At 43.6% G+C, this 25,611-nt stretch overlaps 1 protein-coding gene across 1 annotated transcript in view; it reads left to right on the forward strand.

Moving 5' to 3' along the window:
- LOC128695258 (uncharacterized) overlaps positions 1–25,611 on the forward strand; it is a 1,855,180-nt gene that overhangs the window by 1,692,395 nt on the left and 137,174 nt on the right. Inside the window, exons 13-15 of the mRNA XM_070099904.1 lie at positions 18,780–19,248; positions 20,816–21,420; positions 21,982–22,150. Of these exons, the coding sequence (XP_069956005.1) occupies positions 18,780–19,248; positions 20,816–21,420; positions 21,982–22,150 (1,243 nt within the window). The remainder of the gene's footprint in view (positions 1–18,779; positions 19,249–20,815; positions 21,421–21,981; positions 22,151–25,611) is intronic.

Genomic DNA, 25,611 nt, shown 5'->3' on the forward strand with positions numbered 1-25,611 from the left:
ACGGGTGTGAAGCATGGGTGGTGAATGTTGCAACAAGAAGGCTGGAGACTGTGCAGATGTCGTGTTTGAGGGTAATATGTGGTGTGAATATAATGCAGAGAATTCGTAGTTTGGAAATTAGGAGGAGGTGCGGGATTACTAAAACTATTATCTAGAGGGCTGGGGGGGGGGGTTGAGGTGGATCGGACATGTAGAGAGGTTGGAGTAAAATCAAATGACTTCGAGAGTGTATAAATCTGTAGTGGAGGGAAGGCGGGGTAGGGGTCGGCCTAGGTAAGGTTGGAGGGAGGGGGTAAAGGAGGTTTTGTGTGAGAGAAGTTTCGACTTCCAGCAAGCATGCGTGAGCGTGTTAGGAGCGAATGGAGGCAAATGATTTTTAGAACTTGACGTGCTGTTGGAGTGTGAACAAGGTAACATTTATGAAGGGATTCAGGGAAACCGGTAGGCCGGACTTGAGTCCTGGAGATGGGAAGTACAGTGTCTGCACTTTGAAGGAGGGGTGTTAATGTTGCACTTTTATAACTGTAGTGTAAGCGTGCCTCTGGCAAGACAGTGATGGAGTGAATGATATTGAAAGTTTCTCTTATTCGGGCCACTCTGCCTTGGTGGGAGACGGCCGATATGTTAATAAAAAATAATAAAAAACATAGTGAACAGCATGAAATTGGAGCAATCTGTGGGGAAGGGATTTTATATAAGGTCAGCTGAATTTACTTCATTGATGTCTTTGTGCTGTACTAATATGTTCCAGACTCGATTCATTCGAGGAATAAATGATCTCAAATGATGTTCCAGAGAAGGGTGCAGTCAGTGTAGTTGCTCTTTATGTTGGCGTTGCACATCCTTCCCGTGTTGAAGGCTCTGCTGAAATGGCAGATATGTCCAGGCTGCGTCCAGGCGAGAGATGAGTCGTCTTGCTCTGATCTCATTTGTCAAGAAGTCGCGGATAAGACGGAGGGGGCAGGCAATCCAAGAAAGTAGAGTATACTCAGTGGGAGAGTGCTTGTGTCTCGTGCAGACTCTTGCAATCTCTGCTGTCAAGCAGATGCGAGATACTTCTAAGTGCTGTAAACTTCCTGCAAGACTTGGTGTGGTTCATGATCAATTTGGAGTTGAATTGATTTCACTGAAACGATATCAGTTTCATCCCCGGATACCAGCCTCTCCCATTCATTCTTAAAACAACTGGTCCATCATTACCATCATGGTCTTTGTCTCTGTCTGTCCTTCTGTCTTTGTCTCTCTCCCCCTCTTCTTTGTCCAAAAAGCTGTCAGGTAAATACCAGACAACTCCAACCGTCTCGCCAAAACAGGTTTCTCATTCAAGAATTTCCACCGTAATGATCAGTGCACATAAACTGACAAATTGGCAATTAACGGCGGTGTGAAGCCTATTTATAATTCGCGACGCCTACCTTAAAAACTGTGATTGATATCATCTCCATGCACTGAAGCATGATGCTCTCAGAGCTGAGAAAACGATTTTCTTTATAATTTCTGTTTTCCGTCTCATTGCCACAAGTACTGGCTGCTCAGCTATAGTTAAAAGCAGTCACAGCTATTAGCTTTGCAACTGCTGTCTCCACATATGTCCTCAACTTCTATATTTATGAACACTGCCACAGTCGCAGTCTACACGGTCACTACCAGTACTACTGTCTTCATGAACACTGCCACATCTATATTTTCAAGGGACACAGACGTAAGTATCGCCTTTCACAGCCACTGTCACTACTATCTTCACAGCTACTATCTTCGGTAACTCTGCCACAACTACTGCCCTGAGTAACACTGCTAAGCTCAATACTGTCAATAGTAACACTGTTACAGATACTCTCATCATGGACACTGTCACAACTATTCCTTTCAGATTCTGTGCTGTTACTTGTGTGTTCAGGAACGTGGATTAGGCGGTAGATATATATTTCAACAAAATATAACAGACGATATATAGACAGAAAATATTGAATAGAGACAAAACTTGAAAAAAGGGATGAGGAACGAGACAGGAGTATCAAGACAAAAAATAACGTTCAACAAATACAGAGAACAGAGGTGAGATAGAGGTCAGTGTGTTCTCCCCTGGGCACCTTGATTATATAACATTGAAACTGAAGATGGAGAACTTGCTTAATTATACCCGGAGGCAACTTGACTAGACCAGAGCACCCGCGATGCTTCCCTCTCGTATTGTCTAGTAACTCAGTCTCGTAGCTCGTATTGTCTCTTAGCTCGTATTGTCTCGTAGCTCATATTGTCTCGTAGCTCATATTGTCTCGTAGCTCATATTGTCTCGTAGCTCATATTGTCTCGAAGCTCGTATTGTCTCGAAGCTCGTATTGTCTCGTAGCTCGTATTGTCTCGAAGCTCGTATTGTCTCGAAGCTCGTATTGTCTCGTAGCTCGTATTGTCTCGTAGCTCGTATTGTCTCGAAGCTCGTATTGTCTCGAAGCTCGTATTGTCTCGAAGCTCGTATTGTCTCGAAGCTCATATTGTCTCGAAGCTCGTATTGTCTCGTAGCTCGTATTGTCTCGTAGCTCGTATCGTAGCCCGTATCATCACACTCGTCTCGTAACACATACTATTGTATTTCTATTGTAACTAAATAACTTGGTCTATCTTCCCCATCTCAATTCACCGAATCACCCTGAAATAACTGACCATTTGTTCATTAGCTACCTTTACTTTTGTGCTTATGATTGTAGTTAACTGTGTAAAAATTCATATTTAATAGCCTATGTCTAGGTGTTAAATAGCAGTGGTAAAAGTAGTGGTGAAAGTAGGTTAGGAGAGCTGGTGGTAATTGGACGTAAAACAGCGGCTACACACAGTTTAGTGGCAGAGGAACAGAAAGAAGATTTAAGGCAGACACAGCACTCATTAAGGAAAGATTGTTGATGCCCATTCCTTCCATTCACTATTTTACCCCTTATTTTCATGCCGGCAGTGGCATGAAAATAGGGGGACTCGTTCAAAATCTAGGCAACGAAAAAATTGGATGTCAGAGAAGCATGACGGAAGCGAATTTGTTTTCAAAGAAAGAATCTATGAAGAGCAATGTGAACCACAGAATAAAAGAGGTGGAAAAAAGCTGATGTGTTGAAGCTTTTGAGAAAAGAAATAATTCTCTGGAAGCCAAAGGGGAAATGCACCAGAAAATAGTACTACTAACATTTTTAGACAGCCTTGCTACTAGTAGGATACTAGAGGCAGTGCAAATGTCATATTCATGATCATTGCATAGCTTGAATACCAGGCAGGCATAATTCAGAGCTGAAAATAAAATATTGAGATGCTTTAGGAGAAGAATAAGATTACAAAGAGGGTGTATAAAGCTGAGAAACAGGGAGGGAAGGAAAGGAAGAAGTCGTCCTACAGTGGGGTGAATATCTTACTCTATGGGTGTCTTCCCCTTCAAGGTCGGGTGCGTTGTTGGTGAAGTGATCCTTATCCCTTTCCTCAGATTGAATTTAAGTATGTCCCCACCAAGTCCTTTCCTTTCGGTCACATTAGTAAAGCTATTTTCACTTTCGTAGAATTCTGATTCACAACGACCATCATTTCCCCACTCATTATTTCCTGTTCTTACCGACCCTGGTGTCAGTATGATAGTGCAGATCGAGTGCATTATTGACGTCATTTCTATTATTACTGAAACTTAGTACTGGCCTGCTAGTCTCGGTACTGGCCGGCTAGTCTCGGTACTGGCCGGCTAGTCTAGGTACCGGCCTGCTAGTCTCGGTACTGGCCGGCTAGTCTCGGTACTGGCCGGCTAGTCTCGGTACTGGCCGGCTAGTCTCGGTACTGGCCGGCTAGTCTCGCTACTGGCCGGCTAGTCTCGGTACTGGCCTGCTAGTCTCGGTACTGGCCTGCTAGTCTCGGTACTGGCCGGCTAGTCTCGGTACTGGCCGGCTAGTCTCGGTACTGGTCGGCTAGTCTCGGTACTGGCCGGCTAGTCTCGGTACTGACCGGCTAGTCTCGGCACTGGCCTGCTAGTCTCGGTACTGGCCGGCTAGTCTCGGTACTGGCCTGCTAGTCTCGGCACTGGCCTGCTAGTCTCGGTACTGGTCTGCTAGTCTCGGTACTGGTCGGCTAGTCTCGGTACTGGCCTGCTAGTCTCGGTACTGGCCTGCTAGTCTCGGTACTGGCCTGCTAGTCTCGGTACTGGCCTGCTAGTCTCGGTACTGGTCGGCTAGTCTCGGTACTGGCCGGCTAGTCTCGGTACTGACCGGCTAGTCTCGGCACTGGCCTGCTAGTCTCGGTACTGGCCGGCTAGTCTCGGTACTGGCCGGCTAGTCTCGGTACTGGCCGGCTAGTCTCGGTACTGACCGGCTAGTCTCGGTACTGGCCGGCTAGTCTCGGTACTGGCCTGCTAGTCTCGGCACTGGCCTGCTAGTCTCGGTACTGGCCGGCTAGTCTCGGTACTGGCCGGCTATTAGGTAAGACACATATGCAACAGTTAGGTATCTTTATTTTGAAACGTTTCGCCTACACAGTAGGCTTCTTCAGTCGAGTACAGAAAAGTTGATAGAAGCAGAAGATACTTGAAGACGATGTAATCAGTCCATCACCCTTAAAGTTTTGAGGTGGTCAGTCCCTCAGTCTGGAGAAGAGCATTGTTCCGTTGTCTGAAACAATATGAAGTTGAAGTGACAGAATCGGGCCTTATATAGTGCCAGGAGGTGAGACGTAGGTTGATTTGGGAGGGCAGGTCCTTCTCAAACCCAGCCGTTCTCACTAGTAGAGGTTGTCGAAGTAGATGGTCTGTACCAAGATACCCTTGTGTTGCAGTGTCTGACAGAATGAACATTAAAATGGTATAAAATACCGACAGATTGTTAGGTAAGACACATATGCAACAGTTAGGTATCTTTATTTTGAAACGTTTCGCCTACACAGTAGGCTTCTTCAGTCGAGTACAGAAAAGTTGATAGAAGCAGAAGATACTTGAAGACGATGTAATCAGTCCATCACCCTTAAAGTTTTGAGGTGGTCAGTCCCTCAGTCTGGAGAAGAGCATTGTTCCGTTGTCTGAAACAATATGAAGTTGAAGTGACAGAATCGGGCCTTATATAGTGCCAGGAGGTGAGACGTAGGTTGATTTGGGAGGGCAGGTCCTTCTCAAACCCAGCCGTTCTCACTAGTAGAGGTTGTCGAAGTAGATGGTCTGTACCAAGATACCCTTGTGTTGCAGTGTCTGACAGAATGAACATTAAAATGGTATAAAATACCGACAGATTGTTAGGTAAGACACATATGCAACAGTTAGGTATCTTTATTTTGAAACGTTTCGCCTACACAGTAGGCTTCTTCAGTCGAGTACAGAAAAGTTGATAGAAGCAGAAGATACTTGAAGACGATGTAATCAGTCCATCACCCTTAAAGTTTTGAGGTGGTCAGTCCCTCAGTCTGGAGAAGAGCATTGTTCCGTTGTCTGAAACAATATGAAGTTGAAGTGACAGAATCGGGCCTTATATAGTGCCAGGAGGTGAGACGTAGGTTGATTTGGGAGGGCAGGTCCTTCTCAAACCCAGCCGTTCTCACTAGTAGAGGTTGTCGAAGTAGATGGTCTGTACCAAGATACCCTTGTGTTGCAGTGTCTGACAGAATGAACATTAAAATGGTATAAAATACCGACAGATTGTTAGGTAAGACACATATGCAACAGTTAGGTATCTTTATTTTGAAACGTTTCGCCTACACAGTAGGCTTCTTCAGTCGAGTACAGAAAAGTTGATAGAAGCAGAAGATACTTGAAGACGATGTAATCAGTCCATCACCCTTAAAGTTTTGAGGTGGTCAGTCCCTCAGTCTGGAGAAGAGCATTGTTCCGTTGTCTGAAACAATATGAAGTTGAAGTGACAGAATCGGGCCTTATATAGTGCCAGGAGGTGAGACGTAGGTTGATTTGGGAGGGCAGGTCCTTCTCAAACCCAGCCGTTCTCACTAGTAGAGGTTGTCGAAGTAGATGGTCTGTACCAAGATACCCTTGTGTTGCAGTGTCTGACAGAATGAACATTAAAATGGTATAAAATACCGACAGATTGTTAGGTAAGACACATATGCAACAGTTAGGTATCTTTATTTTGAAACGTTTCGCCTACACAGTAGGCTTCTTCAGTCGAGTACAGAAAAGTTGATAGAAGCAGAAGATACTTGAAGACGATGTAATCAGTCCATCACCCTTAAAGTTTTGAGGTGGTCAGTCCCTCAGTCTGGAGAAGAGCATTGTTCCGTTGTCTGAAACAATATGAAGTTGAAGTGACAGAATCGGGCCTTATATAGTGCCAGGAGGTGAGACGTAGGTTGATTTGGGAGGGCAGGTCCTTCTCAAACCCAGCCGTTCTCACTAGTAGAGGTTGTCGAAGTAGATGGTCTGTACCAAGATACCCTTGTGTTGCAGTGTCTGACAGAATGAACATTAAAATGGTATAAAATACCGACAGATATCAACTTTTCTGTACTCGACTGAAGAAGCCTACTGTGTAGGCGAAACGTTTCAAAATAAAGATACCTAACTGTTGCATATGTGTCTTACCTAACAATCTGTCGGTATTTTATACCATTTTAATGTTCATTCTGTCAGACACTGCAACACAAGGGTATCTTGGTACAGACCATCTACTTCGACAACCTCTACTAGTGAGAACGGCTGGGTTTGAGAAGGACCTGCCCTCCCAAATCAACCTACGTCTCACCTCCTGGCACTATATAAGGCCCGATTCTGTCACTTCAACTTCATATTGTTTCAGACAACGGAACAATGCTCTTCTCCAGACTGAGGGACTGACCACCTCAAAACTTTAAGGGTGATGGACTGATTACATCGTCTTCAAGTATCTTCTGCTTCTATCAACTTTTCTGTACTCGACTGAAGAAGCCTACTGTGTAGGCGAAACGTTTCAAAATAAAGATACCTAACTGTTGCATATGTGTCTTACCTAACAATCTGTCGGTATTTTATACCATTTTAATGTTCATTCTGTCAGACACTGCAACACAAGGGTATCTTGGTACAGACCATCTACTTCGACAACCTCTACTAGTGAGAACGGCTGGGTTTGAGAAGGACCTGCCCTCCCAAATCAACCTACGTCTCACCTCCTGGCACTATATAAGGCCCGATTCTGTCACTTCAACTTCATATTGTTTCAGACAACGGAACAATGCTCTTCTCCAGACTGAGGGACTGACCACCTCAAAACTTTAAGGGTGATGGACTGATTACATCGTCTTCAAGTATCTTCTGCTTCTATCAACTTTTCTGTACTCGACTGAAGAAGCCTACTGTGTAGGCGAAACGTTTCAAAATAAAGATACCTAACTGTTGCATATGTGTCTTACCTAACAATCTGTCGGTATTTTATACCATTTTAATGTTCACACTGGCCGGCTAGTCTCGGCACTGGCCTGCTAGTCTCGGCACTGGCCTGCTAGTCTCGGCACTGGCCTGCTAGTCTCGGTACTGGCCGGCTAGTCTCGGTACTGGCCGGCTAGTCTCGGCACTGGCCTGCCCTGGGTTCCAACCTTCCTGCAATCCTGTCATCATAATTTTTTGTGTTCCGGTTACAACTGTCGCTTCTGTTTTCTCTGAAGCAGTGTTCCAAACACTCTGGACTCTGGTTGAACATGACAGATGGGCCCCAGTTTACAGCGCTTCGCTAAGAGGTTTTCAGTTATACTCATTCTCATTTACACAGAATTCCAACAATATATTCACCACTCACTATAAGTTAAGGACGAAAATATTGTGAAGTAAAATGTGTACTGTATATACATTTTTTAGACCTAGCTCTATTGTTCACTTAATATATGATAGTATAAACATGTTATCAGGCTTTTATATGCATTTGAAAGTGAAAGAAGGCTGTGTTTCACTTTACACAGATTTTCGCTTGATAGTAGGAGCCTGGAACCTAACCTGCTGTATAAGCGGAGTCCGTCTGTGTAAGAGCTTCGTTCTCTGGTCTTCCGTAAATGCTCGCGCAGTTTCTTTCGAAACGTAGTGCATGGGGGCTGCTGAAATTACAACTTCACTAAAAAAAATTTCTAGTACACAAACTAGGGAGAGCGGACGCTTGTTCCTTTAAATGTAATTGTGTGTCTACCGTAAGTTATGACAGAGTTTAACTCCACTGATTCTGTTATCACTGAAGGTTCTTGACTCGCATGATGGCTAACAATATGTTCATTGTAGAAGCCAGGTATATATACTCAAAGATCCGGGAAAAAACAGGAACTGATGCACAGTTGTGAATTCCATCACACATTGGATTACTCCTTCGTGATAGATATGTTCTCCAAGAAAAGTACCCTAATGGATAATGTAAAATATAACTTTGCTGTATGTGTGTCTAGCGTTGGGAATAATATTAAGCAAATTTCCTAAATTTGCTTGAAACAGATAATTGAACTGTATTTTTAAACACAAATGTACTCCGGCTAATCCGTTTGGTGCTTAGTTCCTAGGCCTTTTGTACTACCGTCCACAGGATGGATATAGGGTACACAATAAACTAGCCACTTCCGTGGCAAAACTAAATCTCTGGGTAGCAGGCAAGAACACTCATGATCCCGGCCTCACAGTCGTCTCCAGGGGAAAACTTGATGGACTTTGTTCACGTTTCCAAAGCTCAAGGATCTTAATGGCTGCATTTATCTCCTTTTCAAGCCAAAAAATCGAGTGGTAGTTTGTCCCATTGGACAGACACACACAGACACACAGACACACACACAGACACACACACAGACACACACGCAGACACACACGCAGACACACACGCAGACACACACGCAGACACACACGCAGACACACACACGCAGACACACACACGCAGACACACACACGCAGACACACACACGCAGACACACATACACAGACACACACACAGATACACAGACACACACTCAGACACACACACAGACACACACACACAGACACACACACACACAGACACACACACACAGACACACACACACACACACACACACACACACACACACACACACACACACACACACACACAGGCGCGCGCGCGCACACACACACACACAGTGGGCGCCTGTGACGAGCGGGGTCCCACAGGGGTCAGTTCTAGGACCAGTGCTATTTTTGATATATGTGAATGACATGATGGAAGGAATAGACTCTGAAATGTCCCTGTTCGCAGATGTGAAGTTGATGAGAAGAATTAAATCGGATGAGGATGAGGCAGGACTGCAGAGACCTGGACAGGCTGGACATGTGGTCCAGTAACTGGCTTCTCGAATTCAATCCAGCCAAATGAAGTCATGAAGATTGGGGAGGGGCAAAGAAGACCGCAGACAGAGTATAGGCTAGGTGGACAAAGACTACAGACCTCACTCAGGGAGAAAGACCTTGGGGTGACCATAACACCGAGCACATCACCGGAGGCACACATCAACCAAATAACTGCTGCAGCATACGGGCGCCTGGCAAACCTGAGAATAGCGTTCCGATACCTTAATAAGGAATCGTTCAAGACACTGTACACTGTGTATGTTAGGCCCATACTGGAATATGCAGCACCAGTCTGGAACCCACACCTGGTCAAGCACGTCAAGAAGTTAGAGAAAGTACAAAGGTTTGCAACAAGGATAGTCCCAGAGCTCAGGGGAATGTCGTACGAGGAAAGGGTGAGGGAAATCGGACTGACGACACTGGAGGACAGAAAGGTCAGGGGAGACATGATAACGACATACAAGATACTGCGGGGAATAGACAAGGTGGACAGAGATAGGATGTTCCAGAGAGGGGACACAGGGACAAGGGGTCACAACTGGAAGCTGAAGACTCAGACGAGTCACAGGGACGTTAGGAAGTATTTCTTCAGTCATAGAGTTGTCAGGAAGTGGAATAGCCTAGCAAGTGAAGTAGTGGAGGCAGGAACCATACATAGTTTTAAGAAGAGGTATGACAAAGCTCAGGAAGCAGAGAGAGAGAGGATCCAGTAGCGATCAGTGAAGAGGCGGGGCCAGGAGCTGAGTCTCGACCCCTGCAACCACAATTAGGTGAGTACAATTAGGTAGGTGAGTACACATACACATACACATACACACATACACACACACACACATACACACACACACATACACACACACGCACATGCAGAGCAGAGGGGAAGGAGGAGTTGCACTACTCATTAAAAACCGATGGAGATTTAAGGAAATGGAAGGAATGGACGAAACTGGTGTAATGGACTACATAGGTACAAATCGGTTTGTGGAACATAAGGTAGTCATTGCAGTGATGTATAACCCGCCATAGAACTGCAGGAGGCCAAGAAAAGAATATGAAGAGAGCAACAGAGAAATGGTGGACACACTAGCTGAGGTGGACAGAAGAGCTCACATGGGTAGAGCAAAGTTACTAGTTTTGGACGATTTCAATAACATCTCAGATTTTTGCCCAGTTTCGATGGGAAAACCCTAGAGCCACATGGTCCCAAAACATGGAAAACCTAGGTAATGGATGCAGTACTGGAAAACATCATGGATCAGCATGTTAGGGACACTACCAGAAAGAGGGGAGGATGAACCAGCAAGACTGGACCTCGTGTTCACCCTGAGTAGCTCGGACATTGAGGACATCACATATGCAAGTCCCCTTGGCGCTAATGATCACGTGGTTCTGAGCTTTGAATACATAGTAGTTACAAGTGGAGAGGGGTAACAGGAGAAGGATGGGAAAACCCAAACCACAAACGGGGGACTACACAGGTATGAAGAACTTCCTGCAGGAGGTTCAGTGGGAGAGAGAATAAGTGGGGAAAGTCAGTTAACAAAATGGACTATGTAACGACAAAATGCAAGGAGGCAGAGGAAATGTTTTTTTCCAAGGGCAACAAAAATAATGAGAAGACAAGAACGAACCTTTGGTTTACCCAAAGGTGTAGGGAGGCAAAATACTAAGTGAATTAGAGAATGGAAAAAGTACAGAAGGCAAAGGACCCAGGAAAATACAGATTAGTCAGAGCCAGAAACGAGTATGCACAGATAAAGAGGGAGGCCCAGCGACAGTATGAAAATGACATAGCATCAAAAGTCAAGTCTGACCCGAAGCCATTGTATAGCCACATCAGGAGGAAAACATTCAAGGACCAGGTAATCAGGCTGAGGAAAGAAGGTGAGGAGCTCGCAAGTAACGACCCAGAAGTATGCGAGGAGCTCAACATGAAATTTAAGGATGTATTTACAGTGGAGACAGAAAGGACTCCGGGAAGTCATGACAGGGTGGTACACCAACAAGGGATATACCAACAAGTGTTCGATTAAATATACACAACCAAGGAGGAGGTGAAGCTGCTAAGTGACTTTGATACCTCAAAGGCAGTGGAACCGGTCATCATCTCACCATGGGTCCTTAGAGGGACCCGAGATGCTGTGTGTGCCCCTAACAACAATTTTCAACACATCCATTGAAACTGGGCAACTACCTGAGGTATGGAAGACTAAATTTAGTCCCCATTTTTAAGAAAGGAAGCAGAAATGAGGCACTGAGCTATAGACCAGTGTCACTGACGTGTATAGTATGCAAAGTCATAGAGAAGATTATCAGGAGAGTGGTGGACCACCTACAACAGAACAAGCTTATAAACGGCAACCAGGGGTGGGTAGATTGCATTTTCATTGACTGCAAGAAGGCCTTTGACAGAGTTCCTCACAAGAGATTAGTACAAAAGCTAGAGGATCAGGGACATATAACAGGAAGGACACTGCAATGGATTAGAGAATATCTGACAGGGAGGCAACAACAAGTCGTGGTACGTGACGAGGTATCAGAGTGGGTGCCTGTGACAAGCTGGATTCCAAAGGGGTCAGTCATGGGTCCAGTGATTTTTTTTTTTTATGTGTGTGTGTGTATACGTGAATGACACACTAGAGGGGATAGACTCGGAAGTGTCCGTATTTGCAGATGATGTGGAAGTTAACGTAGAGAATTAAATCGGATGGGGATCAGGCAGTACTACGAAGAGACCTAGACTGGCTGGATGCTTGGTCCAGGAAGTGGCTCCTCTAATTAAACTCCGCCAAATGCAAAGTCACGAAAATCAGGGAAGGGCAGAAAAGACAGCAGACAGGGTATAGTATAGGTAGCCAAAGACTGCAAATCTCACTCAAGGAGAAGGATCTTGGGATGAGTATAACATCTGGCACATTTCCTGAGGCGCACATCAGTCAGATAACTGCTGCAACATACAGGCGCCTACCAAACCTAAAAACAGCATTCCTACATCTTAATATGGAATCGTTCAGGACCCTGTACACTGTACGTTAGGCCTATATTGGAGTATGCAGCACCAGCTTGCAATACACACCTAGCCAAACACGTAAGGAAGCTAGTTGCAAAGATTTGCAACAAGAATTGTCCCAGAGCTAAGGGGTATGTCCTATGAGGAGAGGTTAAGAGAAATCGACCTGACGACATTGGAGGACAGTAGAGATAGGGGGTATATGATGACGACATATAAAACAGAGAGGAATCGACAAGGTGAACAGAGACAGGATGTTCCAGTGATGGGACACAGCAACAAGGGGTCACAGTTGGAATTTGAAGACTCATCCGAGTTGTAGGGATGTTAGGAAGTGTTTCTTTAGTCAGAGCTGTCAGGAAATGGAACAGTCTGGGATGTGATGTAGTAGAGGCATGATCCATGCATAACTTTAAGAAGAGGTATGATAAAGCTCATGGAGCAGGAAGTGACTTAATAGTGACAAGTGAAGAGGCTGGGCCAGGAGCTATGGCTCAACCCCTGCAACCACAATTAGGTGAATTAGGCGAGTACACACATTCGAGGCCAGCAACTATGATTATACTCAACAACCACATGTAGGTCAATGTACAGACACATTCACATATTAGGAAGTATTTCTTCAGTCATAGTTGTCAGGAAGTGGAACAGCCTAGAAAGCGACGTAGTGGAGGCAGGAACCATACATTGTATTAAGATGAGGTTTGATAAAGCTCATGGAGCAGGGAGAGAGGACCTAGTAGCAAACAGTGAAGAGACAGGGCCAGGACCTATGACCCGACATCCCCCTGCAGCCACAAATAGGTGAGTACACACATGCACACACTCGTTCCTGGCGCATTAAGTAAACCAACGTCTCACAGCTTATTAAACATTTTTCAGTATTGGATCAATGAATGGCTTACTGACAGGAATATGTGGCATGCCATGCAGAAAAGAGGATTTAGAAATAAACTGTTGTCCAGAGCAATTGGTGTTAATTGCTGGCTGGATAAACACTGCTGTATGGACATTGCAGTACCATTTATAGTTAACTGGAACCTCTTGTATGGTAAAAATGACATGACATGGATGGGGTTCACTTTCCTAAGGCAGGTGTGGAGGCACTGGCCAGTGGAAGGAGCTGTTAGGACTTTAAACTAGACATAGTGGGATGGGCTTTTGTAGCAGGACCACTAATATTTCAGATTAAACATGAACACCACATCTGGTAAGAAAACTGTGTATCCCTGTTTGCGTATGACATGCACCTTATGAAAGTAATACACAAGAAATGTCAGAGGAAGATAAAATGATTAAGAACATAAGAACATAAGAACGAAGGAACACTGCAGAAGGCCTACTGGCCCATGCGAGGCAGGTCCAAGTCCCTACCGGCTTAAGCCAATGCACCCAACCTAGTCAGGTCAGGTCACATTGACTCAAGGGAGGAACACGGCAACCGACCCGTTAGCACAAGCTATCAGGTCTAACTCACACCCACCCACATCTACTCATGTATTTATCCAACCTATTTTTAAAGCTACACAACGTTCTGGCCTCTATAACGGTACTTGGGAGTTTGTTCCACTCATCCACAACTCTATTACCAAACCAGTACTTTCCTATATCCCTCCTGAATCTGAATTTTTCCAACTTAAAACCATTGCTGCGAGTCCTGTCTAGGCTAGATATTATCAGCACACTATTTACATCCCCTTTATTTATTCCTGTCTTCCACTTATAAACCTCAATCATATCCCCCCTAATTCTACGTCTTTCTAGAGAGTGCAGTTTCAGGGCCCTTAGTCTATCCTCATAGGGAAGGTTTCTGATACATGGGATCATCTTTGTCATCCTCCTTTGTACATTTTCCAGAGAATTTATATCCATTCTGTAATACGGTGACCAAAACTGTGCAGCATAATCTAAATGAGGCCTAACCAAGGATGTATAGAGTTGAAGAACAACCTGAGGACTCCTATTATTTATGCTTCTTGATATGAAGCCAAGGATTCTATTAGCTTTATTGCGAACACTTATGCACTGTTGTCTTGGTTTCAGATTACTGCTAACCAGAACTCCTAAATCTTTTTCGCAATCCGTAATATTAAGATCTACATTATTTAGTTTATATGTGGCATGGTTATTGTCCTGTCCAACATTTAGAACTTTGCATTTGTCTATATTAAACTGCATCTGCCACTTCTCCGACCACTGCATCAGTCTATTCAAATCTTCCTGGAGTGCTCGAATGTCCTCGTCAGAATGAATTCGACGGCCTATTTTGGTGTCATCGGCAAACTTGCCGATGTCGCTCTTTATGCCCTCATCTATGTCGTTTATGTAGATTGTGAACAGCAGGGGGCCCAACACTGACCCCTGTGGAACACCGCTCGTGACGCTTCCCCACTCTGATTTCTCCCCATTTATGCAAACTCTCTGCTGCCTATTTGTCAACCATGCCTCTATCCAGGAAAAAATTTCTCCTCCTATTCCATGTGCTTTAATTTTCCTCAATAGTCTCTGATGTGGGACCCTGTCAAAAGCCTTACTGAAGTCCATATACACAATATCATATTCGTTACCATGATCTACCTCCTCAAATACCTTAGTGAAAAAAGTTAATAAATTCGTAAGGCAGGAACGTCCCTTTGTAAAACCATGCTGAGATTCGTTGATTAATTTATGCTTTTCAAGGTGGCTACGAACTGCCTCGGCAATTATTGATTCCATAAATTTTCCCACTATGGAGGTTAGGCTTATTGGTCTATAGTTCGAAGCTAAGGACCTGTCACCTGTTTTGAAAATAGGTATCACATTTGCCATTTTCCACTTATCTGGCACCATGCCAGTTTGTAGTGATATGTTGAAAAGATTAGCCAAAGGTGTGCTAAGCTCCTCTTTACATTCCTTTAGAACCCTTGCATACAGTTCATCAGGGCCTGGGGATTTGTTAGGTTTTAATTTATCTATTTGCCTAAGGACCATGTCACTTGTGACCCTAATAGTGCACAGTTTATTATCGTCCTGTTCTACATAATTTATCATTACTGGAATATCACTGGTATCCTCCTGTGTAAAAACTGAGAGGAAGTATGTGTTAAAAATTCTACACATTTCCTTATCACTGTCAGTGAGCTGACCCGAGGAACTTTTGAGTGGGCCTATCTTGTCCCTGATCTTACTTCTGTATACCTGAAAGAATCCTTTTGGGTTAGTCTTCGATTCTCTTGCAACTTTAACCTCATAATCTCTTTTTGCTTTTCTAATTCCCTTTTTTATTTCTCTCTTTAACTGAATATATCGATTTCTTAATTGCCCCTCTCCTCTTTTGATTTGCCTATATATGCCTCTCTTTTGACCAATCAGATATTTTAATCTATTGTTCATCCATTTAGGATCATTTTTGTTTGATCTGATTTCCCTATTTGGAACATAATTTGACTGAGCAGCTAGAACTATGCCCTGGAAAGCATCATATCGGCAACCATCACCACCTACCTGACCCCTAGTCAGGTCATTCCAGTTCAGCCCACCTAAGTAATTTTTCAGTCCTATGAAATCAGCCAAGCGAAAGTCAGGGACGGAGACTTGATTGCCATTATTAGGGGAATTCCATGATATGTTAAAACTGAGTGATTTGTGATCACTCTCCCCAAGCTCATCATTAACCTCAAGATTATTAATTAGTGTTTCCCTACTGGCAAGAACCAAGTCAAGGAGGTTATTTCCCCTAGTTGGCTCTGTCACAAACTGTTTTAAAAAACAATCCTGGATCGTATCAAGAAAGTCACCCGACTCTAAATTTCCTGTCAAATTGCTCCAGTCAATCTGTCTATAGTTGAAATCTCCCATTAGCACAACATTTTCGTATGTAGATGCCTTACGAATTTCGTCCCATAGAAGTTTACTGCACTCCCTATCAAGATTTGGGGCCCTGTAAATCACACCCAAAATTAGTTTTTCTCGGCCCTCGAGAAGCTGTAACCAAACAGATTCAGTGGCTGACGCTTCTAATTTAATATCTTGTCTAACACAACAATTTAAATTGTCTCTGACATACATCGCTACTCCACCACCTTTCCTGTTGACCCTGTCAGTGTGGAATAATTTATAGCCTTGTATGTGACATTCAGATGGCATCTCTCTATCTTTCAGATTGAGCCAGGTCTCTGTTATAGCAATAATATCTATGTTTTCTGCACTTGCAATTAATCTTAGCTCATCTATCTTATTTCTAACACTCCTGCTATTAGTATAGTAAACCTTAAGGGAGCTAGTCCCTTGCTGCCCTCTGCTGTCCCCCTTTGTTTTCTGACCTGTTCTATTGTCTTTATTTATAACTTCATGCTGAATGCCTTTTATACATTTACTGTTTCCAACCCTAGTGTTGCAACCTGCTTGTTTCCCACACACACCCATACCTCTATCTTCCATCAGTTTAAAATCATAGGCATTACACCAATGGCCTTCTCAATCGAGTCTGCAAGTGCTACCACCCCTGCCCCAGAGAGATGAACCCCATCCCTTGCATACATATCATGTTTGCCATAAAAGTTGTTCCAGTTGTCAATGAATGGGATTGCAAGTTCCTTGCAGTATCTGTCTAGCCAGCAATTTACACCAATTGCCCTAGACAACCATTCATTTCCTACTCCCCTTCTAGGCAAGATGCTACATATGATTGGGATCCCTCCCTTAGACTTAATGAAATCTATAGCTGACCTGTACTTATCTAGCAGCTCTTCTCTCCTACCCTTCCCAATATCATTTCCACCAGCACTGAGACAGATAATGGGCTTGTTCCCATTACCTGACATGATATTATCCAGTCTGTTGACAATGTCCCCAACACCAGCTCCAGGGAAGCACACTCTATCTCTCATCTTCTTATTCCTATTACAAAAAGCACGGTCAACATATCTTACCTGAGAGTCACCAACCACAAGAATGCGCTTACCTTCATTAGCAGGGGCAGTAGTACCCTTACCTTCACTGGCCACTGAAGTACATTCATCCTGGAGAACAGAGAAGCGATTTCCTACCTTCAGATCTTCACTCTTAACTTTCCTTACTCTGATGCGCCTCCCATTACTGTGAACAACTCGCCACTTGTAGCAGGTGCTGGGCTGCACCTCACTGCTGGTACCCGTTGCTACCTCCCCACCTACAGCCTCCTCACAGTGAGAGACAGACTGCACCTCACTGCTAGAAGCCTCATTCCCCACATCTCCAACCACCTCACACTCTCTCCCAGGCCCATTGAGGTGGACCTTCAGCCTCCTAATCTCCTCCTGGAGAAGCAAGACCTCCTCCTTCAACTCTCCAAACTCAGTTTTTAAAACACTGCAGAAGCAAGCCATGCTTTGTAACCGTCCACGCTAATCCCCAAAGCAGCTCAGGGTCTGTGACCTCACGTGACGACTGACCACTGAACACTGACGACTGACAATGATCAGGCATTGGGATAAACACACACGCGCAACACATAGGACATTTTATTAATGAAGTGTTTCGCCCACTAGGGTTGACAGACCCCTGGCAGGCGATAAGAACCCTTAATAAAATGTCTTAAAGTACCAACACAGTAGCAGATAAGCAAGTGTAATTACGTTCTCCTCGCGTTTTTACCGCATAAGTTGAGCTGCATTGTTTGGGAGTCTCACATTCTAATCAACCCATACTATCCACTAGTGTTGCCTGGGGAAGCTGCAATAAGTTGCAACATTGCCAATTTAAAAGTATTGTTGATGGTTTGGGGTGCAACATACTCCAGATCGCGTTGTTAAGTGAAGCAAACATCGTTGTGCTGAGTGACACATTGGGTCGTGGTGATAAGTTATACATTGAACTGTCGTGCTCATATAAACATTAGGACGTGGTGTGGAGTAAACACTGAGTCGTGAATGAAACAAATATCTCTCCCTGAGACTGAGTAATGCTTTGTTGTGGTATTTTGTGAAGCAAGTATTAGGTCGTAGTATTTAGAGAAAAACATTGGGTCGTAGTAATTGTTGTGAGCCACATTAGGTCGTTGTATTTAGTTATACTTTCAATGGGTCATATTTAGTGAAACCAACGTTGGGTCGTGAGGTTGAGTGGCAAGAAAAAATTGGGTCATTGTGTTAAGTGAAACCAACATCGAGAAGTGGTATTAAGTGAAGCAAACATTGTGTGGTGGTGCAAACATTGTGTGGTGGTGCAAACATTGCGTGGTGGTGCAAACACAGTCTTGCCCCCCTAGATAATATTTTTTAGTGGAAGTAAGACTATTGATTTAAAAAATTGGAGTTACCTCTTTTTCCTCGAATCAAAACTGAATATCCTACTCCCATTCTCCGAGCACTGTGTAACCCTAATGTGCATCCCAGTAAAACGATACAAATACGTGTTTAGACCTTCGCAATTAATAACAATAACAATCCCTTCAAAGGTGTTTATAATGCATGTATAACGTGTTCTAATGATATAGTATACATGATCAAGCGTCAATTCATGATATATGATTATAATTTGTCTGCACAGGACATCGGACGACCACTAGGACTTGCAGTGTCAGAATACAGCAGTCAGCGTGATGATGATGACGACCCCCACAGAGGCCCTCACCACCACACCACTTCACCACACCACGACGATTCAAGCGAATACGACTATTACGGAGATGACCTCGAACCCTACAACGACTACGAATACGGCGACTTCCCGGACTACGTATACAGTGATGAAATCGAGGGCTTTGGACATGGGCGCATCTATGACTTCAATGGGAGGGAACCAGAGACTGATATTGATCTGGAAGACAGCGACGTTACTGTGAATAAAATTGAAGACAGAGGAAAGGAGAAGGAGGAAGGAGAGGACAAGAGGACAGATATGAAGGTGATGTCAGCAGACGCGAGTGACCCCAGAGACGACCTGGACACTACTTCTACTGAAACAGACGACGAAGATATGCTGGAAGGCTCAGGTGTGAAGGACATTGGAAAATTTGGTGAGTGTAATTTGCTGTTTGTGTGCTGTTGGCGAGCACTTCCTCTCAGCCCTACTCTCGTTCCTCATGTGTTTGTTGTTGCAGGGGTCGAGTCACAGCTCCTGGACCCGCCCCTTTGCTGGTCGCTACTAAATCCCCACTCCTTTTTATAAGAACTTTATCGTACCTCTTTTTAAAGCTAGGTATGGATCCTGCCTCCACTACATCGCTCTCCAGACTTTTCCACTTCCTGAAAATTCTATGGCTAAAGAAATACTTATTGACACTCGTGCGACTCCTCTTAGTTTTCAGTTTCAAGTTGTGACCTCTCGTTTCTGTGTCCCATCCCGTAAACATTTTATCCCTGTCCACCTTTGTCAGTTCTTCTCATTATTTTATTTGTCGTTATCATGTACCCCATATTCCTAATTTGTCGTCATAGCACATGCCCCTTAACTCTGGGACTAGGCTTCTCGCCAATCTTTGCACCTTATCTAATTTCTTGACGTGCTTGAGGTGTGGGTTTCATGCTGGAGCTGCATACTCCAGTATGGTCCTGACGTTCACAGTGTACAATATTTTGAGTTCCTCCTTACTAAGATGCCGAAACGTTGTTTGCCAGGTGCCCATACGTTGCAACATTTATTTGGTTGATGTGCACCTCTTGGGGTGTGTAAATCTGCGTGTGCGAGTGTATGTGTGTGTGTACTCGCCTATGTGTACTCGCCTATTTGTGGTTGCAGGGGTCGATTCATAGCTCCTGGCCCCGCATCTTCACTGATGTGCGCCTCAAGAGATGTGCTCGGTATTATACTCACCCCAAGATCTTTTTTCTTGAGTGAGGTTTGCAGTCTTTGGCCACTTGGACTATACTGTGTGTGTGTGTGTGTACGTGTGTGTGCACGTGTGTGTGTACGTGTGTGTGTACGTACTTGCCTAATAAGCCTAATTGTGCTTGCATCATATCTGGTTGATATGTATTAAGGCTGGTATGTATCCTTGTGGCACCCCTCGTGTGACTTCTTACCTCGAGAATATTTTTCCTTTTATAACTGTTAGCATTTTCTTAACTCCCCCCCCCAAAAAAAAAATCGCATAAATTATTAAATTTATTTTAAATATCTTAGATTTTGCAGTTTCCAGAGTAATCATTACTGAAATACTCAATCAAAAAAACTTTCTTTGAGTCTAGGTAAATACAGTCTGCCCATTCATTACTTTCTAGAATAATTTCCGTTACTGTCATAATAACTATACATTTAATAACCATAAATTTGCAGAATGAAAAAAATGCCAGTTTACCAGGTGCTAAAGGAACTTTCTCTAATATTTTTATTTCTGTTCTTTACATGTCAAGAAGAAAGGGCTGTAGTTTGAAGAGTCTTACCTACCACCATTTTTTGTTAAATACTGGCCCATAGTGTTGCCATCATGTGTATCTTTATATCCATATCACCATTAATATTTCATTTTATATTTAGGCTTTCATCATTTATTTCTACACTATAAAAATACTTTATTCCCTCATGATCATTTGTTGCTGTTCGACTGTCAGCCTTGTTTACGTCATAAGCCTCGACTCCGGCAGAACTGATGTGGTCTGTGTGGTCCGGTTGCTCCACGTCTTGTGACGGAGGCGTCAGGATACGCTCGTACAGATGCGTACCCAACCAGCTTTTCTTCAAGGAGTGCGTCCGGGCAGGAATCGAGACGCAGGAGCAACGAGCATGTAACCTGCAACCCTGCCCTACATCCACCACACCACGTACCTCTTCCACAAGTACCACTGCTGCTGCTGCTACCACCACCACCACCACCACTACAACCACCACCACTGCATCCCCCACCACTACCACCACAACCACCACCACAACGGCCAGCACTCCTTCCTCTACACAGCCAGAAATGGACAACATGATTCACACTATACCGTATATGACCTCAACTGACACATTCTCACCTCCACCGGTCACAGCTACGCCACTAGACCAGCTCATGACCATACCTCCCTCCTCCACAACAGCTCCCCCTACATCTTCCACCACCACAGCCACACCCCGGGCTAGAGTGGTAGAGATGCATCCACTCTTCCCCACCACACTCGTCAGTGACACTTACAACGGTACCACAAAGGTGTACCCAGAAAGAAAACCACAGAAGGTTTCTAAAATGGACGACAACTCTATATGGAAGGTCAGTATTTCAGTCTTTACACAGAACACAAATAACTCCCACATAGGAGAGTGAAGCTTTGGATGACGTTTCGGTCCGGCTAGGACCATTTACAAGTCACACTTGTAAATGGTCCAAGACGGATCGAAACATCGTCATAAGCTTTTCTTTCTAACGTGCGGGTTATTTGTGTATTGTTCTGGTCACCATATTGTTCCTGTTTGTTCATTTGAAGGTTGTATTATATACGTATGTTTGCAAGAGATTCACATTTCTAAATAGATCTGTGGTGTTCATTCATTGACTTTTCTCCTAAATTTCCAATATCTGACTGGCATTTGAGATCTTTAATTTCTAGCTGTTTTAGGAATGACGTCCTACTTGATTAGTAGCCAGATAGACTGTGATCTTGATGATCATTGCGATCAGAAGGCCTTAGAGAGAAAGTGTTTGTGTGAGTTTGTGAGACTGAGACGGGGAAAGGACGGAGGTTATTACTGAATCGTTCCAGTTTAGGTATTGTGATCTTTATTGCTCACAATGTAGATTGGTTTAATTTGCCTTTAATACCTCCTACAACAGACGATGGCGGAAAGAGACATAAACGAAGTGGTGCCGAGGGGCGTGCCACCCCCGCCGCTGCATGGCTCTTACAGCAAGAGGACGTCATGGAACCACAAGTGGAGCTACCAGTACCACCACCACCACCACCATCACCAGGAACACCGCATGAGGCATCACCATAACAAACGTATGTAAAGTTTTACGTTTTCTGTATACTCAAACATCACGATACATAAAAGTAAACAAGAGATATTACAAACTGTATATGACACTTCTACGACTACAACTTTTATTGCTGCTGCTACTACTACTACTACATTGGGCTAGTAACCTCTTGTCCTCTACAAAATACTAAAATAGAGAAGAAAAACTATATAAAACTAGGATGCTTGAGTGTGCGCGGATGTAGTGGGGAGAAATCTGTTGGCGTGCATCACGAGTGGTGTTCCACAGGGGTTAGTGTTGGGCCCTTTGTTTATAATTTATGTAAACGACATTGATGAGGGAATAAATAGCGACATCAGCAAGTTTACTGATGACACCAACATAGGTCGCCTAATTCATTCAAATGAGGACAAGTGAGAAGGCAGATGCAGTTTAATATAGACAAATGCAAAGTTCTAAACACTGGACAAGAAAATGACTACGCCACATATAAACCAAATAATGTAGATCTTAATATTACTGATTGCGAAAAGGATTTGGGAGTTTTGGTTAGCAGAAATCTGAAACCAAGACAGTGCATAAGTGTTCGCAATATAGCGAACAGAATCCTTGGCTTCATATCTTGAAGCATAAATAACAGGAGACCTCAGGTTGTTCTTCATCTACATCTTCAGTTAAGCCTCATTTAGATTATGCTGCACAGTTTTGGTCACCGTATTACAGAATTTGACTTAGAGAGTATATAAATCTGTAGTGGAGGGAAGGCGGGGTAGGGGTCGGCCTAGGAAAGGGAGGTAGGTAAAGGAGGTTATGTGTGCGAGGGGCCTGGACTTCCAGCAAGCGTGCGTGAGCGTGTTTGACAGGAGCGAAAGGAGACGAATGGTTTTTAGGACTTGACGTGCTGTTGGAGTGTGAGCAAGGTAACATTTATGAAGGGATTTAGGGAAACCGGCAGGCCGGACTTGAGTCCTGGAGATGGGAAGTACAGTGTCTGCACTCTGAAGGAGGGGTGTTAATGTTGCAGTTTTATAACTGTAGTGTAGGCATGCCTCTGGCAAGACAGTGATGGAGTGAATGATAATGGAAGCTTTTCTTTTTCGGGCCACCCTGCCTTTGTGGGAAACGGTCGATGTATTAATAATAAAGCAAATTTCAGAATGGGCATAAATGCACTAGAAAACACACAAAAGAGGATGACAAAGTTGATCCCATGTATCAAAAATCTTCCCTATCAGGATAGACTGAGGGCCCTGAATCTGCACTCGAGAACGGCGTAGAATTAGGTGTGATATGATTGAGGTGTATAAATGGAAAACCAGAATAAATAGAGGGAATATAGCGTGCTAAAAATATCTAGCCAAGACAGGACTCGCAGCAATGGTTTTAAGCTGAAAAATTCAGATTCAGGAAAAATATAGGAAAGCACTGGTTTGTTAATAGTTGTGGATGAGTGGAACAAACTCCCGAGTACTGTCATAGAAGCTAAGACGTTGTGTAGCTTTGAAAATGGGTTGGATAAATACCCGAGTGGGTGAGTGATGTTACTTGACCTGACTAGGTGGGTCATTGGTTGTAGCGGGGAGGTGACTTAGACTTGCCTCGCATGGGCCAGTACGCCTGTTGCTGTGTTCCTTCTTTCTTATGTTCTTATGATAGAGATGACTGTTAATGTTATGAAAGAAAAGTTGCATATCGGGGATACTTGAGTTTCAGTGGGAAAAAATAAATGGGATTAAAGTATCTGAGAGAGTTGGAGCTTAGGAAAGGGTAGCAATAATGTTGTTGGATACGAAAAGTGGGTCATAATAAGTGTCTATACACCTGGAGAGGAGAGAGAGAGAGATTTTTGGGAGATATTAAGCGAGTATGTAGGAACTTTTGAAGCAAGTGAGAGAGTAACTGTGTTAGGGGACCTAAATACTAAAGATAAACATTTAAAGAGGGTGTAGTAGGTAAGTTTGGGGTGCCAGGTGTAAATGATAATGGGAGCCTTTTGATTGAACTTTGTGTAGAAAGGGGTTTGGTTGTAGGTAATACATATTTTAAGAAAAAGAGGATAATTAGTATACAAGATACGATGTAGGGCGTAACAACAGTAGTTGGACTACGTAATGGTTGATAAAAAAACTGTTGGGCAGACTTCAAGATGTACATGTTTATAGATGGGCCACAGATATATCAAATCACTTTCTAGTTGTAGCTACCGTGAGAGCTGAAGGTAGATGGGGGGATACAAGGAAAATGGAAGCAGCAAGAGAGGTGAATGTTTATAAACTAAAGGAGGCAGTTAGGGTAAGATATAAACAACTGTTGGAGGATAAATTGGCTAGTGAGAATATAGGCAATGGGGTAGAAGATGCATGGGGTAGGTTTAAGAATGTAGTGTTAGTGTTCAGCAGAAGTTAGTGGTTACAGGAAAGTGGGTGCGGGAGGGAAGAAGAGCGATTGGTGGAATGATGTAGAGTGAGTAGTAAGAAAGTTAGCATACGAGTTTTTTTTTACAAACCTGAAGTGATGCAAGAAGGGAGGAGTATATGGAGAGAAAAAAGGAGAGGCTAAGAGTGTTGAAGTAATGTAAAGAGAGAGGAAATGAGAGAGTAGGTGAGATGTTATAAACAAATTTTGTTGAAAATAAGAAAGTTTTGGAGTGAGATTAGTAAGTTGAGGAAGTCTAGGGAACGAATGGAGTTGACAGTTAAAAATAGGAGAGGAGAATTATTAAATGAAGAATTTTAGGTATCGGGAAGATGGAGGGAATATTATTTGTAATTGTTAAATGCTGATTAAGATAGGCAAGCTGTGATTTCGTGTATAGGCCAAGGAGGAATAATATCTTGTAGGACTGAGGAAGGGACAGTTGTGAGTGTGGGGGAAAGTTCGTGAGGCAGTGGGTAGAATGATAGGGGGTAAGGCAGCTGGGATAGATGGGATGAAGATAGACATGTTAAAAGCAGGTTGGGATATAGTTCTGGAGTGGTTGGTGCTTTTATTTAATAAATGTATGGAAGAGGGAAAGGTAAGGGATTGGCAGAGAGCACGCATAGTTCCTTTGTTAAAGGCAAAGGGGACAAAAGGGAGTGCAAAAATTATATGGGAATAAGTCTGTTGAGTATACCTGGTAAAGTGTATGGTAGAACTGTTTTCCAAAGAATTAAGAGCAAGACAGATAGTAGGGTAGTAGATGAACAAGAAGGTAGGGGGAGTGTAGACCAAGTGTTTACAGTGAAACTTATAGGTGAACAGTATTTAGATAAGGGTAAAGATTTGGAAAAGGCGTATGACAGGGTGGATATGGGTGCAGTGTGGCAGATGTTGCAAATGTATGTAATGGGAGGTAGATTATTGAAAGAAATGAGTTTTTACGAGGATAGTGAGGCTGAAGTTAGAGTATGTAGGAGAGAGGGAGAATATTTCCCAGTTAAAGTAGGCCTTAGACAAGGATGTGTGATGCCACCATGGTGGTTCAATTTATTTACAAATGGG

The sequence above is a fragment of the Cherax quadricarinatus genome, chromosome 70 (genome assembly GCF_038502225.1).
Source record: "Cherax quadricarinatus isolate ZL_2023a chromosome 70, ASM3850222v1, whole genome shotgun sequence".
Classification (NCBI taxonomy): domain Eukaryota; kingdom Metazoa; phylum Arthropoda; class Malacostraca; order Decapoda; family Parastacidae; genus Cherax; species Cherax quadricarinatus.